This window comes from Solea solea, chromosome 11 (genome assembly GCF_958295425.1).
Source record: "Solea solea chromosome 11, fSolSol10.1, whole genome shotgun sequence".
In the NCBI taxonomy this organism is placed as follows: Eukaryota; Metazoa; Chordata; class Actinopteri; order Pleuronectiformes; family Soleidae; genus Solea; species Solea solea.
The window spans coordinates 2,681,005-2,696,953 of record NC_081144.1 but is presented as its reverse complement, the minus strand read 5'-3'; the positions used below and the strand labels follow the sequence as shown (position 1 = coordinate 2,696,953).

The 15,949-nt window shown below is 39.1% G+C and overlaps 3 protein-coding genes across 3 annotated transcripts; 1 reads left to right on the top strand and 2 right to left on the bottom strand.

The window, feature by feature from the left end:
* The first annotated feature begins 2,249 nt into the window (after positions 1-2,249).
* On the top strand, positions 2,250-8,413 carry LOC131468792 (putative beta-lactamase-like 1). Its single transcript, XM_058643388.1, has 7 exons — positions 2,250-2,359; positions 2,438-2,569; positions 4,061-4,164; positions 4,243-4,400; positions 4,669-4,877; positions 6,493-6,598; positions 6,841-8,413. Exons 1-7 carry the CDS (start codon positions 2,335-2,337, stop codon positions 7,820-7,822), a joined length of 1,716 nt encoding a protein of 571 aa, XP_058499371.1. The 5' UTR covers positions 2,250-2,334; the 3' UTR covers positions 7,823-8,413.
* Positions 8,414-9,206: 793 nt separating this feature from the next.
* LOC131468854 (guanylin-like) lies at positions 9,207-10,613 on the bottom strand. The gene is made up of 3 exons (XM_058643522.1): positions 10,507-10,613; positions 10,196-10,391; positions 9,207-9,533 (listed from the first exon to the last, which is right to left on the bottom strand). The coding sequence occupies exons 1-3, from the start codon at positions 10,591-10,593 to the stop codon at positions 9,469-9,471; spliced, it is 348 nt and encodes a 115-aa protein (XP_058499505.1). The 5' UTR covers positions 10,594-10,613; the 3' UTR covers positions 9,207-9,468.
* A 998-nt stretch (positions 10,614-11,611) lies between these two features.
* trappc6b (trafficking protein particle complex subunit 6B) lies at positions 11,612-14,653 on the bottom strand. The gene is made up of 6 exons (XM_058643267.1): positions 14,470-14,653; positions 14,318-14,385; positions 13,609-13,726; positions 13,434-13,517; positions 13,167-13,260; positions 11,612-12,060 (listed from the first exon to the last, which is right to left on the bottom strand). The coding sequence occupies exons 1-6, from the start codon at positions 14,548-14,550 to the stop codon at positions 12,029-12,031; spliced, it is 477 nt and encodes a 158-aa protein (XP_058499250.1). The 5' UTR covers positions 14,551-14,653; the 3' UTR covers positions 11,612-12,028.
* Positions 14,654-15,949: the final 1,296 nt, after the last annotated feature.

The window sequence follows — 15,949 nt, the reverse complement described above, 5'->3', positions numbered from 1 at the left end:
CACTGGTGAAACCATGGCAACGGCACTTTTATTCTCAGTGTTTGACATTCAGCAGTGTGTGTGTGTGTCAGTTCATCACCTGGACCCATGAATAAAGACACAACTTTTTCTGGCATAAACCCCGATCTTGTCAGGACCAGTAGACCAAAACCTGGTCCTAATGAGGCAGAAACTCATTTCAGCTAAGATTTGAAATGTGGTTATGTAAAGGTTAGGGATTTGTTTATTGTGTGTGTGTGTGTGTGTGTGTGTGTGTGTGTGTGTGTGTGAGAGAGAGAGAGAGAGAGAGAGAGAGAGAGAGAGAGAGAGAGAGAGAGAGAGAGAGAGAGAGAGAGAGAGAGAGAGAGAGAGACCTGACCTTAGTTAAGTTAAATAAGTTTGTGTACTTTTTTCCCCTGAATTTTTCTTGTAAAATGTATTTGTAATGAATTCTTTGGGCCAAACTTGATCATTTGAGGTCAGATTTTATGTCACATCATGTCAGGCATTTACTTGATTTCGAAAATTTTGTCTCAATATGAAAAATGTTGAAGGCAAAAAGAAGTGGCATCCTTCTGCCTGTTGGTGGCGACCTGAACACTGAGGACAATGAGGACAATGAGGACAGCGTTAACCTGAGGACACAGAGAAAAGAGCAGATTAGACTGGATCTCCTTAATCTTTGGCTGCACCTGTACCTGCTTTGATAACATTGAATTCAATTTAAAACAACAACAAAACATTTTTTAAATTGTGTGTGTGTGTCTGTAGGAGCTCACTATGACTGAAGCTAATCTGTTGCCATGTATGAATAATCTGGATTATGTTCATGGTGACTTGATGTACAATTATCCGTCTGTGTAAGACAACGTACAAATACAACATTATCTTAATACACGTCGGTATGCACATTTGTATATGTATATATATATATATATATATATATATATATATATACATATATATATATTAGACGCCAATACTTATTGGTGATTTTACTTATCTCTGTGTCACACACACACACAGGTATGGTTAAACATGTGTACATTTATGCATTAAAAGCATATATTTAGACATTAAATGTATGTATAATACATTAACATGGCTAGAGAGAGAGAGATGGACGTGATGAGGCTGTTTATTTGAAGTCAACAGCTCCCTCTACTGGTCAAAGTGGTCACTACATCCAAATACACCAGTGGTAGTAAGTGTGAGTCACAGACAGTGTAGTATGACCTGTGGAACTTTGGTCATGGACTCAGGAGATTATTTACTGTGGAGCTATTCACAGTGAAGCTTTGGAAAGGAATCCCCGTTCAGAATCCATCCCTGCTAAATACATCAGCATATACAGTTGCAAGAAGAAATATGTGAACCCTTTAACCCTGTAATGTGAACTGCCTAGGATGTACACATGCTTGGGCAAAAATACATGTAAAAAAAAATTTAATTTAAAATAAAATACCCAACTAATAAATGTATCAAAATAAAGTTCAAAATACAGCAACCAAAATACTGTGTTTTTGTATTTTCTAATACTAAAAAAATACCTTTTGGAGAAATATGGGGGTCACAGTAGAAGGGAATTGGGCTTGTAACTGGACGGTTGCCAGTCCAAATTCCCTCCAGGTGAAGGGCTGGGGTACCCAAACCCCATTTGTCATTGTTAATTGGTTAATTGGACACTGTTAAATTACCCAGGTTGTACAACAACAGAACACCTCCAATTAGGCACCAACCATCTTACAGTGCAACCCCACATTTTGTGTTCCAATATTTTAAAAATACCAAAAAAACATGACATGTAGTTAATTTCATCATCTCAGTAAAACACAAATAACAAAATAATATCTATTTTCTATTTGAAATACGCATTTTAACCCTTAGATGCGCCTTCAAAAAGGTTACGTTGTGTGTACACACTGTATCAAAGAGTCTGGTTTTAAAACCTCAGTTCTGTGTCACTCATCTCTGCAGACCACCATGAGGCCTGTGACACTTTAACCCTGAACTGTCGCTCTGATACAGTGATGAAGATTATTCATGCAATGAAATGGATGAGGATGATGCTGAGAATTAACCTCAGAGGACGTGAGATGATTTGATTGCCGAGGATGAGCATACTGAGCAGGTTTTACATCCCACAGCCCTCCTTATACATTTGGCTCTGTGGCTGCAGATTATGATGTCACGGTGGAGTGGGAATAGAGTCAGGGATCACAGTCGGGATTAAGTGCATGTAGCTGCTGGTGGTGGTGGTGGTGGTCAGTGACTGCTCAGCAGCAGTGGAGATGCCGTCATGCTGCTTTTCCCTGGAGGAGAAAGGAATATGTGGATTTTTTTGCTATCTGGTGAATGAAGAATGAGACAAATATAAGAGGTTTGTTTTGATTTATTTTCTTAAAATGTGTATGAGTGAGATAAATGTTGCTTCATGTTCACTGTCTGTGTTTTCCAGGTTGCCCACGACAACCGCCGAGCAAGATGAAGGTGAAATGGACCATGCTTGGCATGGTTGTCTTCTTCCTGCTCTCTGTGGTCATGACCTGCTGTTTCATATGGCAGTACAGGATGCCAAAGCTGAAGACAGGTAAAGTTTACTCCGCTTCTATATCACACAGAGTGTGTGAGCCTTTCTTAGCCACTTTGGTGTTAACCGCTCATTTGTAGAAGCCGCGGCAGGATTACACAAAACTGGAAATAGTAGCGTTGGGATTAGCAGAGTTTAAATCCTGTTGACAGACAAGAGGCTTCCTCCTGAGCAGCAACAGTCACAGCCTTCATCTGCTCCTGCTTTGTGGGACACAGAGTGTCCATAGAGTGTCCTGTACGACTGTCAACACGTGCTGTACCTGAAATAATAAGTCACATAATAAATAACTCTGTTTTATGACTTTGTGCATCTGGAACATTAAAGCAGGGCGACATATTTACAGCACTGCACAGCACAGTAGTTATTGTTTTATGGTTAGTGTTGTATCTTTATTTTTACCTTTATTTATTACTACTGAAAGAAAGATAAAACATTTGTGCTGAACAAATTTTGTATTTTGTGGCTCAGTGGCATGGGCTTAATAATATTTATCAGATGGTAAATTATTTTTATATTGCACTTTTCTAGTCTTGAGGAATAGTCTTCACTACAGTTTTGCTGGGGATCAAACCCCTGACCTTCAGGTGACCCGCTCTACCGCTAAACGACAGATCAGATCAGTGTGTGTCAAACCTTTTATAGAGGGACACACTTTCTGAAGATGACAGACTATCTGACCAAAATAGAAAACAATATTTTGCCTTATTTTGCAAAGGGGAACCAAACATTTGTATTATTTAATAAGTAATAAGGGTTATTTAATACATTTCCGGTAAAAGGCTGGAAAAAATTCAGCAAACCCAGAAAATATGTCCCACAATGATTCCTGAACAATCACGGGCATCCACCTGCTACTTGATTTGTAATTAACTTTCAAATCTGATTGTAGGATTGACAACAAATACAATGAAACGTTTAATTTAAACCTTTATTTTGAGTTTGGACACATTTAACAAAGTGTGTCTGTGTGACCACGACACAAAGCCAGTCTTGTGTAAAGTACAAGTATGTTACCAGAAGTCACCTTTTATAATATTACTTAAGTAAAGGTCTTAAAGTATATGACATTTACTGTACTTAAGTATCAAAAGTCATTTTCTGATACAAAATGTACTTAAGTTTTAGAAGTAAAAGTATTAAAAAAAAAAGAGACGTTAGGACTGAGCCATGGTGGCTCAGTGGTAGGACGAGTTGTCTTTCAACTGGACGGTTGTGGGTTTAATTCCTGGCCCTATTAGTCTATATGTGTCTTAACCCCATGTTAAAGGGTGTGAATGGGTGAATATATACAATGGGTATATAAATACAGACCATTACCAACTTTTCTTCTTCTGATTCTATTTGGCAAGATAGTTAGAGGAAAAAGTAAAGTACAAATATGTGAAGTTTGTAATTAAGTACAGTAACAAAGTATTTGGTCGTTGTTATCATACAACACTGCACATGAAGGAACAATATCTGACTTGTTTTCTTGCCTATTTTCCACAGTGGTGGTTGAAAAACAAGCCACCGTGGAGGAGATGTGCCCTCGCTTCCCTGAGCCTGTGCCGCTGAAACATCCCATCACATCACTGAGGGTGGCCTTAGAGAGGGTGAATATCTCTCTTATTGTACTTTTTTACTTCTTAACGTTCTGGACACAGTGTAACTGGGCTTTCCCCCTCTCACAGATAGATTTACTCCTGAAGATGAGCGTCCACAGCACCAAGCTGCCTGCCATATCAGCTCTCATCGTGTTGAACGACTCCGTTCTGTGGAACGGAAACTTTGGGAAGAGCAACACAAGTGACTCCTCCTCGTCTGTACCCAACGAGTACACGGTGTACAGGTGAGATTCATAGAAGAGATAAATGATTAAAAAAAAAGGAAGAATTATCCAGATCTGAAAGCTTCTCCATAACATTATCTGAATAATAAACATGAGCACACATGATTTAATTCCTCCTGTTGGATGTTGTATTTGATTTGAGGCTTATGGATTTAGAATTAGAGGGTAAGGGTTGGGATTAGACCGATATTATATGAAGATAAATATAGGACCTGTGATTGAAAACCATTGACTAAATGAAGAGCTTTAATCGTCGCTGTGATTTCAGAATTGCAAGCCTCTCGAAAATCTTCCCCACACTGATGCTGTACAAGCTGTGGGAGGACGGCCTGGTGGACTCTCTGGACGACCCTCTGGAGAAGTACGCAGACAATTTCACCATCAAGAACCCACTGGGGAAAAGTGGAGGATCACTCAGGGACCCCGGCGTCCGCTCTCCAGGACTCAGTCTGCGCAGGATGGCCAGTCAGCTCTCTGGTAACCTCACCATACACAGGGATTATGTCTGCTTCTCAATCCATCTTTTAGAATCTATACATATGATCAATAATAATAATAATAATAATAATAATAATATAAAATAATAAGATGGTAATAATAATATGGATGTGTATGCATTTAAAAAATATTTAAAAGGCTCTGTTTCAATTTAATCCAGTTTTACTTTGTTTTATGTTTGAAAGATATTCACAGATATTCTTCTTTAGAAAAAAATGAACTTGTTCATTCAGAAAAAATAGAGTAAGGTGTGATGAGATATGTCAGATATTATTATGGCCTAATCTTCCTATTCTTCTAATAATGTCTGCAAATATGTTAATTTTCATTAGCATCTTTGTTGGTACAGAATCATTCTGCCCAAAAATGCAAAAGTGAATCAACAATCCCACAGTGGTGTGATGTAAACTGGCTGTTTTCTCCACTTAACTTTGGCGTGGAAGCAAAAGCAACACACATTCTATTTTCCAGTCAGAAAAGGCTGTCTAACAACGTGATGAAGCAGTGACTTACGCAGGTGAACGTTTTTCCTCAAGGAAAGGGAGAGTGTTGGCGTCTCAGGCCGGTTCCTGGTGACTGTGGGTGCAAACAGTGAAGCTATATAACAGTAGTACTATATTTCAAATCTAAACTATTCTTTCAATGAAAAGCTGTAACATTGGTTATATTTAGATTTAAGTGTGTGTGAGGGAAGCACTGTGGTCAAAAATACTCCATGTTACTCGTGTCACCACCCACTGCAGCACCTGAACCAAACCTGAGCTCACATGAGCAGAAACAGGAGCTATAATTACACTGAGCCGCGTCCACAGATAGAGATAATCAGCGAGGATTAACGGAGGGGGAAGCCCTGTGAGCGGAGAATCTGTTTCACATTCAGGTGGAAACCAGGTGACACTAAAGCCTGCACTTAACACTTTAGGTGATTGTGACGAGACGAAAGCTCCACCTGGTTCCTTTAGTTGCCAGTTCACATGACATCATCTGATAAGTTTGTCAGCTCCTTTATTTGTCTTCATTCTTTGTGTTGATCACAATTGCTTTGATGATGCTGTTGATATAATTAATGAGGAAGAGATTTTGAATTTGCTTTTACTGAGAGGACAACAGTCAGTTGAATATTTGAAGACAGAGATAACAGATTTTAGTAAAAACACACATAAAAAGTAAAGACCCTTTTCTTTGAAACATACATGTTTTTTTCAAAGAATTGATTCTATTCTTTTTTTTTTTTAATCTGCACATAATCTGGCGCCATAAAAAAAAAAACCCACAAAAATGACATGATCCGGGCTGCAACTATTTTTCAGAATTGATTAATCTGAGTATTTGTTTGGTTCATCAAATGTCAGAAAATGTTCAGGTAAAGACCCTTTTCTGCTGTTTTGCTGTTGATGCACCAACCCAAAGTCCCTGTGGGTCAATAAAGATCAACCAATCAACCAAACTCACCTATAAACCTTTTGTTTTACATTAGGTAGAATAATGGTCATCATGTCACATCAGAGATGGAGTGTTGGTGTAAATGAGTTTATGACAGAAAGTCCAGCGTTCCACTTAAGTGTTTCTCTAAGTTTGTTTAATATTTTTACAGGTTTACCCAGAAGATTAAGGTCAACTAATCTCCTTTGGAGTGGAGACACAGAGTCAGCTCTTAATTTGTTAAAGGATGAGGTTCTTGTGGCAGATCCAGGCACCAGGTAAGACTTCCTGTGTCACTATAGTATTTTTAACTCTGATGCCATAAATTACATTTGCTTTTGTTACTACAGTTATACTGGTAACGGGTATGGTGGGGGGGGGGGTCATCAAGAGTCTTTGTTCTGATGACCTCAGGGAACATGTTGGGGAGTAAGGTACAAGGAGATGGGAAATATAAGATGGTGATGATTTGCATCCAGGAAACTGAGCATGTGTGACATTACCGTCTCTTTTCCGTCAGATGCCACTACAGCAACGTTGCTTTTTCCTTGCTGGCCAACGTCCTGGCCCGGAAAGTGGCGGGGTCAGACTTTGAGAGCTGGGTGTCGGACAACATTCTGGTGAAGCTCAACATGGAGGACACTGGGTTCAACTTGACCCCGCGCCTTCAGAAGAAGATGGCAGTGGGCGTGTACAGCAACGGCCAGCTGGCTCCGCTCTACGACCTCGGCTGGTACCGACCCGCCGGACAGATGTATTCCACGACAGCGGACATGGCCAAGCTCATGATGGCTCTCCTGGGTGTGTCTGGAGGACTCGTGCTACGCAAGGACACGCTGAACACTATGTTGACCCCGGTGTTACGCTGCCATGACGGCTACTTTGCCAACTCCACTGGCACACCGTGGGAAATCAATGAGCAGTTTGGTTATGACGTGGTGAGGAAGGACGGTGACCTGGACGGTTATGCTGCCACTCTCTCTTTAGTACCACGACTTAAACTGGGACTAGTCGTCCTGATGGCTGGGGTTCGTCCCGGCAACCAGGACCTTGTGAACCGGGCCTACAGTTATCTCATCCCTGCGGTGCAGAATGCTTTCAGGGACGCTCGAAAAACTGTGAGACCACCACCTGACCCGACTCCATATGTCGGCTTTTTCACTTATCGGAACATGACTTTCTATGAGATTAAGGCGGACTCAGATGGAGTTCTCATCATGCAGCAGTTTGGACCACAGCTGGACACAACTGTGCCGGCCAAGTACCGGACGATTGGTCTGGATTACCTGCAGGAGCGGGTGTTCAGGCTGGTGTTTGAGAGCCCATATCCCTGCAAACTCAAGTTTAACAGCGCCTCCGTGTCCCTGGACATACAGGACGGTCAGCTGTTTAACTTTCATGCCTTCACCAAGAAGGGTGTGTCGCCGGGGTTCGATTCCCCAGGACTCAACACTTACACCGTGGCAAGGATCGCTGGAAGACCCTTCTTTATTTCACAGTGACAGGAATTCAGCTCCACTATTTCAAAATGGTTCATGATACTGGTGTAAGACATGCAATTACTCTTTATGTTTTTACACAGTTGTGTGAGCAAATGTTTGTTGTTTTTCTACCCATAAAACTTTATTATAAACCACAGTGTAATGTTTTTTTCTTTAATTATCTGACATGAACCATCATAATTATCAATATTGACTGATTTGAAACTGTTTATCATGATGACCTTTTTGGCCATATTGTCACGTGAGGCTCCCTTGTCATTGCTGAAAAAGCTGAATATTTACTTCTATTACAATCGTTCCAATTTATTCTTTCTATATTTAATAAAAGAAGCACAAACAGTGTTAAACTGACACACTGTCTTATGATTCTTTGCTAAATTTGTGTTTGGTTGATGGCCAGTGTGGCTGTATTTCTCTTTAAGTGCCTACAGTGTGACATGGAGACGTATGACGATCAGAAACAGTCATTAATATTTTTGATTTTGTAAAATTAGTTCATGTATAAATCCACAACCATCACGCTTTGTGTACACATAAAAAAAAACAATGTATGCGTATGAATTTGTAAAATAAAGTTTTGTTGTTGATGGACTGAGTGTATGAATTGTTGTTTTCATTGCCACAGAATGAACTCTTTATATTTACTTAAGGAACATGTTTTTCCTCTACAGAAGCCACCATGTTGGCTCACTATGTTTGTCATGGACAAACTAAACTTTCTTCAGTTGTAATGAACTGAACTGAAGACCATGCGTTTGTCTACATGTTTGGAAGGGAAGGGTGAGATGACAGATATTCAGCTGCAACATCCAACTTCACCAATAAATGTTGCTAAGTCTTACACACACACAGAATAAGCAAAGGTACCAAAATAATCTTAAGAGAGAACAACAGCAAAGGTCACACACTTGAGATAAACAGGGGAAAAGAACGGAACATTAACATTAATGAAGAGACAAACTGTCACAGACTTACTGGTGAGGGAAGACGAAACACTGCAGGTGTGGCTAATTAAACACAGGTGAGAGTAATGAAGGCGGGACATGTAATTAAACTGGTGCTGTGGAAGCATGACAGGAAGAAACTAGATCTGTAATGAGAGAGGAATATTGGATTTCAAAATAAAACAGGAAATGGAACAGAATGAAGAGATGCAACAGATGCTGGCTTTATGTTTTTGTGTTCACCTTTTTTTAAACTTGAAAACTTGCAGACATGAGGTAAATTATCAATAACAATAATGGATAACGCTAAGTTAGATTTTGGGGGTGTAATTTTGGTTACATGTCCAAAACTGTGTTAATGATAAGAAATATAAAAAAAAAATATATGTAAAAAATAAACTGGAAAGCCATTTTTCCAATTAAAAAAGGGAAATCAAAGGTGCTTTTTTAATTTTTTTATTCAAGATTTGCATGATTAATGGAACTTCACAAATCACACAGCTAATGAAACTGATCATATATATTCTGCACTTGCTAAAACTACAAACTAAACTTCACAGTTTATGATCAAATTATAACCCTATGGAACAATCAATAAGCACATGATCAAGTACATGTCAGTGTTTTTCCCTTCAGTACAAATAATAATTTGAATTAGAGACAAGAGAAAATAAGGTAACGTTCACAATGCAGGTTTTGTGTTCAGCAGCCAGTGCAGGCGACAAACTTACAGATCTCACAGTCATCAGAGTGAGCGGCCAATAACACTGAAAAACACCAAGGACAAGGTTAGAATGTCATTCTCTGGAAACTAGACGATGCGACACGATACATTTTATTGTCCCCATGTGAACATTTGTTTTTGGACTTTTCATTCATCACAATAAATGAATAAAAGTTACACATATCAGTGTTTCATAATAATAAAATCAACAATCATTACCATTACACATGACCTCATATTTTTACTCCACACAGAGCTGCAGTACAGACAGATGATACAAATCTTATTTGTAATGCTAATGGAAAACAGGATAATTTAAATTACATACTTAACATAATCCAAGTAACTCTACAGTATGTGTGAACCCTATCTTGTAATGAATCCAAACATAACATTGTGATTTACCTGCTCTTATGTTTGACCTTTAGACTTTGTAGTGATCTGAGCATGCGCACAGATCAGATCACTATCAGATCACTGTCAGATATAACTGACAAAAAATTTAATACATAAGTCGATATGAATGTGACTGAAAGAAGTTCCCTTTGCAGCTTTTTCCACGCCCAATGTGCATAATGGAAAAAGTTGTTTTTCTCAAATCATTTAGAAACTTAGTCTTTGTAAAGGTTCAGTTTTCTTCTCCTCTGAATGAAGGGATCCCCTGTTTTTTGAGTCTGACATTTTCACAAACTAAAACTGTCTTACCCAGCCTGACCAGAGATGCTCCGGCATCTTTCCTCAGACACAGAGGTTTGAAGTCTTCAGGTAAATCACGGTGAGAACATACTGCTGCTGCTTTGGCCTCCAGTAGCTGGAGCTCGTGTTTTACTGATGCGTCATCTGCAGTCACCAAAGCCCCGAGAGCCTTCACCGACTCTAGAGAGAAGTGAAAGTCTCCCTCCTGCAAGAGATGATGACAACGTTATACTTCCATGCCAGTTTGTATTTGTGTATCAGGCATCGTCTGCATGATTTTGAAACCAAAGACTCGGACAGGACTTTCAACCTTGTCTTACCTTGACAGTCACAGCCGTGGACAGCTGCCAGCACACTATGAAGAAGAGCGACAAACATACGACGGTCCTCATTCTGCTGCTCTCCATGATTGTGTGGTGAATATGTCGTGCTCCTCTCAGCTGCAGGGTATTTATGGAGGAGTGTTGCTTGTAGGGTAGTTAATGATAAACTGTTTATGATCCCATAAAAACTACACTGTCATTCCAGCACTGTGGAAAAAACATGAACTAAACAATTGGTTGTTTTATGTCCATGTTGGTGTTGTGTGCACGTCTCTGGGAACAGGGAACAGGATCAGCTGCAAAGCATGTTTTATACAATGAAACACAAAGTGCTTTACACAATAAAGACAATTAAACAATTCAATCCCATCTGTTCATCCAGTTTCATCCATGCACAGAGAAAAACAAAGTAACAAGAACTGAGGAAAATTGATTAAAGCTACAGTGTGTAACTTCTGTTACCAAAACACACTCTGTGTGTGTGTGTGTGTGTGTGTGTGTTGTTGGGAGTTTGAAGGACTGAGTACCTTTTGTGAATGTGGTGTCACTTGTCTAGACTTGTCCAGGAATCTCGGAGCTGCATGGTGCAGGAACAGCAGCAGCGACATTGTGTTTGGCACACAGATAATCCCGTTCGCAGACAGCCAAAATCACGATTCTGAATAAAATAGGAGTCCCAATTTAATGTCAAGGTCTCTTATTAGCAGAATAATCTGCTTGTGAAGGTTTTCATGGACAGTTCTTGGTGTTTGATAGTAGATATTTGTATATATTTAAAAACTTAAACACACTATAGCTTCACCAATTTTCACTTGCATGTTACATGAAAGTGTCTGTCTTTCTGTCTTTCCATGGAAACAGCTCTGTTGGCACAGCTGTGTGCTCTCACAGCAGGTCAGTAAACACAGCATCTGCACTTCTGAGTGGAGATTACTTGTGGCTTAGAAAAGAAATGTATATCTTAAATGAATCTATTAAAATCATTTTTACGTTATCTGACAGGAAAACAATACTTTTACTTGACTAAGAGAGAAGCCATACAACATGAAAAGACATTCAAATACAACTTGTACAAATTAAAAAATGCATTACACACGTTGGAAGCAGTTCATGTCTTTAATGTTATCCATTAGAGTATAGAGAATATTATCATGGTATCAGGTTTTAAATCTTCTACTCAGTCAATACTGATTTGAAGAATATTTATTTAAAAACAAAGTCCTCTGTCAGAAAAGCTGCAATTAGTCATTTTCCCCAAATACTGTAGTTCATTGTCCATCAGTTGAATACGACACAAAGTGACTAAGCACATTTGCTTAGTGAGAAATGTGTAGACTTTATATACACATATATATATATATATATATATATTTAATAATAATAATAATAATAACAAAAAATCGATCTCAGTCAGAAATAATCATCAAGGCATTTTGAAGAGTCTGACAGTCTGCCAGCAGGAAACGCTCTTTCCTCTAAAACATGAGTGAGTGAACAGTTGGTACGGCCTCGCAAGATGCTACATTTTCTGGATCATGACCTGGAATTTACCTGCAGACAAACAAACAAACAAACAAACAAACAAACAAACAAACAAACAGAGAAATAAACATGTGTTAGTGCACAACACAGAGTCAGAGACAAGTAGCAACTGGTCATGACGTCAACCATAAGAATCTAAACTGGCTTTGAATCCTCATGCAAACAGGCAATAAATAAAACATGTGAGAAGTAGACTCATTTTCAAAACAGACATCTTTTTGCAACCAGCTGAGTTGCCCCCTGGTGGTTATTCAGTGTACTTTTACTTGTACAGTAGTGTCCATGGAAGAACTCGAGGACTAAGGCCAGGTTCTGTGGACAGCCTATGGTCCAGCCTAAAATAATGACCACGGTTTCATGAAGAAAGTGCAGAGAACTGTTTTTTGGTTTCATGAAGTTGAAACCTGAAGGTCAACAAACAACAGAGACAAGAATAATGTTAAAAATGTAACTGAGCTGCTTTGATAAATGCTCCCGGTTTTGTGCATGTGATAATGAGTGAACAACATTCCTGTCAGTGGTATTACTCTGCTCTTCTGATCAACAGCCCCATCTAGTGGCTGGAAAAGATAAACCAGTCCAGGCTGCTTCAAATTCAGATACCACTCCTGCTCAAGTTGATCTATATTCTTCCATTTGCCTTTGCCAGCGCAGTCTGTGGAGGTGGAATTATTTTGGATGTGAAGAGACACATCTTTTGTTAAGCCACCAAAAACGTTAACCAGCATTGTATCTTAGATATGGATCATGTCACAACATATAATATTATCACGCATCACAATTAAAAGCACTCACATTAAGTTGATTGCGGTGACTTTTCCATTATCAGAACGGGGTTAAGTTATTTAAATGTCATGTTGATGACTTGGAAATGCTGGATTTATTTTGAGGTGCCACAAGAGGGCGCCAGGAATCTTTCCAGTGATTCCAGGACCTCATGATTAATAATGAAGTCTTGTTTTTCATTTTAGAATGTTCATTCAAAATACAGTAGCTCATCAAAATCACAAGCTTTTAGAAGATATATGGATAATGTTACAGAGTACAGAGATACAGCTTAGTCTAAAAACATCAACGGTGTAATATTGTGATAGACGCGTGATGTGTTGTCTTACACGCAGGCATGACGGACACCTCAGCAGTCACTATACTCTTCACTCCCAGGTTGGTCAGAGCTCCTCTCACCAAACCACAGGTGAAGGCCAGATACTGCGAAAAACACAGTCAACCATGTATTTAGACAATATCCTAACATCTGAGTATTTTGTACTGTTATAAATATTATTTCCCATTGGACTCTTGTTTGATAAAATGCTATTAAGCTCCTTTAAAACAGAGCTTTCCAGAACAAAGGCCTAGAGTCTCAGTGTAGTGAAGAATACCTTTGGAGCTTGTTCCAGATACTGTTTACCAGCCGACAGCTGACTCAGCGATCGGACCTTGTTGTCCTGAAGAACGTAGATGCCCTGAAACACACGACACCAGCATCAGAGCAGCTGCCGACGTACGACTGCTGAACGATAGCCTACTGTACGGACGACAGGAGTTCAGTGTTACCTGGTGATTTGTGCGAAGGTTGTCGATTTGCTTCTTGAACACACACGTCCAGAAGTCTTTACAGATGAACTTCATGATGTCCAGCTCGTCTTTGAACCGCACTGTGTCTTTAGTTAGTCTAAGGATGGGGGAAAAAAATGCTGCATAAATAAAAACCAGGAGCTCAACGTTACTTCAATCAAAGGATTATTGCCACAATGGAATAATAATTAACAGGAAGTTGAAGCCCAACATTGAATCGACATAATTACATAACATTTCAAATGTAATAAGTTTGGTGTTACGTCTCTTCCATGATTAGAAATTAAATCCAAGAAAAAAGGGCTATGACACTACCATAATACTTTCTGATTTCATTTATAAGAAATACAAAAGGGTGACAGTCCAACAGAAATCTGTCAAACCCCATGGCTCTTATTGCTTTTGATTTATTGACAGTACATTTAATCAATATTACTTGACTTTTGAAGAAACAATCAGAAATGTGGGCAGACCATTGGGTGGCATAATGGGGTTTTTTTCTCTCTGAAATCAGCTTTATTCTTATGTATTGAATTTGCAGTAGACACTAATCAACCTTGCTGAGAATGAAGATATTTACACGACTGATCCACTTCATTCACATAAGAAGCAGGAGGCCATTTTAACTGCGGTCACAGTGAAGTGGACAGTCGGAACAAACATTAGCAGCAGTTAGCTTCATAGCTACCTCTCTATTAGTCCTTGGCCGACTCTAAAGCCCATGATCTCCAGTTTGGTGATGTTCCTGGCATTCTCCTAAAAGAAGTAATGAATGAATGAATGAATGGATGAATGACAGGTCAGTAAAATGTCAACACGTCCTGACTGAGTGACTCTCACCGTGTCTCCGCTGTCAGCTGACTTCGTTATGTACTGGATTAGTTCGCTGTGTAAAAACTGGAAAGGAGCTTCGTCCGCCATGTTCTTCTTAATCTTCCTCTGAAGTTTGTGATTTGTGAAGTCACTTAATCCTGAGCTGACATCACTACATCACAGCATCACAGCACACAGACCGAAAAATAAACACAAACACAGGACAGAACAGGACACGACACTACCGGCGACGGGACGGGAGGGGAGGGGCGACCATAGTTAGTAATGACTCATTACCGCCATCACCTGGCAAGGAGGTATATGTAACAGGATTGTTATGATAAGATAACACAGAGAACATTTACTGTTACAAATAAATAAATAGCTGTATTTTTTTCATAATATTATTTCACTACGTTTGCAGCCATTTTAACAGCCAAATAAAGTAATAATATTTATTATTATTTGCGTCTATATTGTGAATTAACATTTACAAAAGTGAAATCAAGAATCATGACATCACCATGGAGTCAGTTAACCTTTATAAATGTTCATCAAAGTCTCATTGGAAGAGAACTGTGTCTCCCATGAAGCCAACGAGTTGTGGAACAAAATCTATGGTGAATTAAACATTATATTTGGGTCTGAACTAAGACATAAACTATTTCAATTATGTGATTGGCTGGGCTATTTTTCCACTGAGAACCTTGGCGATAATAACAAGGGTCAGTGCATATTATGTATTTTTAATACTAATTTAGGACTGAAACTAACAATTAGATGCAGGACAACATGGAGAGTTGGTACACAATAAGAATAAGATAAGACAATAAGATAATCAAGAACACCAAAGCCCAAAAACACCACACAGGTCATTCACTAGGAGCTAACACAATTTAGTGGTCGAGCAGTTACTAAGCACAGACAGTAATTGAATGGTGAGAGTTGTGATGTTGACTCTCTGAAGAAAATCAACCAACAAAGAGGAAAGTCTAACAAGCCTTTATAACCTCCCAGCTCAGCCAGCCTGATTGCCCTCAGCTGTGCAACAACATCACAGGTAAACTCAATAGCTCCTGATTAGGAAGGAGACCTGTGACCTGTGACCTGTGACCTGTGACCTGGATTCTGAATCTGTCTCATAACAGCAGTATTAACACGATTCAACACTGTTTCACTCAATTTAACAGATGAATATTCATCACTCCACCTCTGGTAGGCGCTACAGGACACGGTGTGACGTAAAACATGTGTATGTGTTTGTATGTATGTAACGTACATGCAACAGTGAGTGTTTAATATAATAATAATAATAATACATCACATTTATATAGCGCGTTTCTCGACACTCAAAGACGTACTGTACTGTTGACATACTGTAAATAAATATACTACACTTAACCACCTCAAGCACACATTTTACTTTGTTTGTGTGGATTATTTTGCTAATATGCTGCTGGTATACAGTATAACATTTATTTACTGTTTTCTCTGCTGATAATGCCCA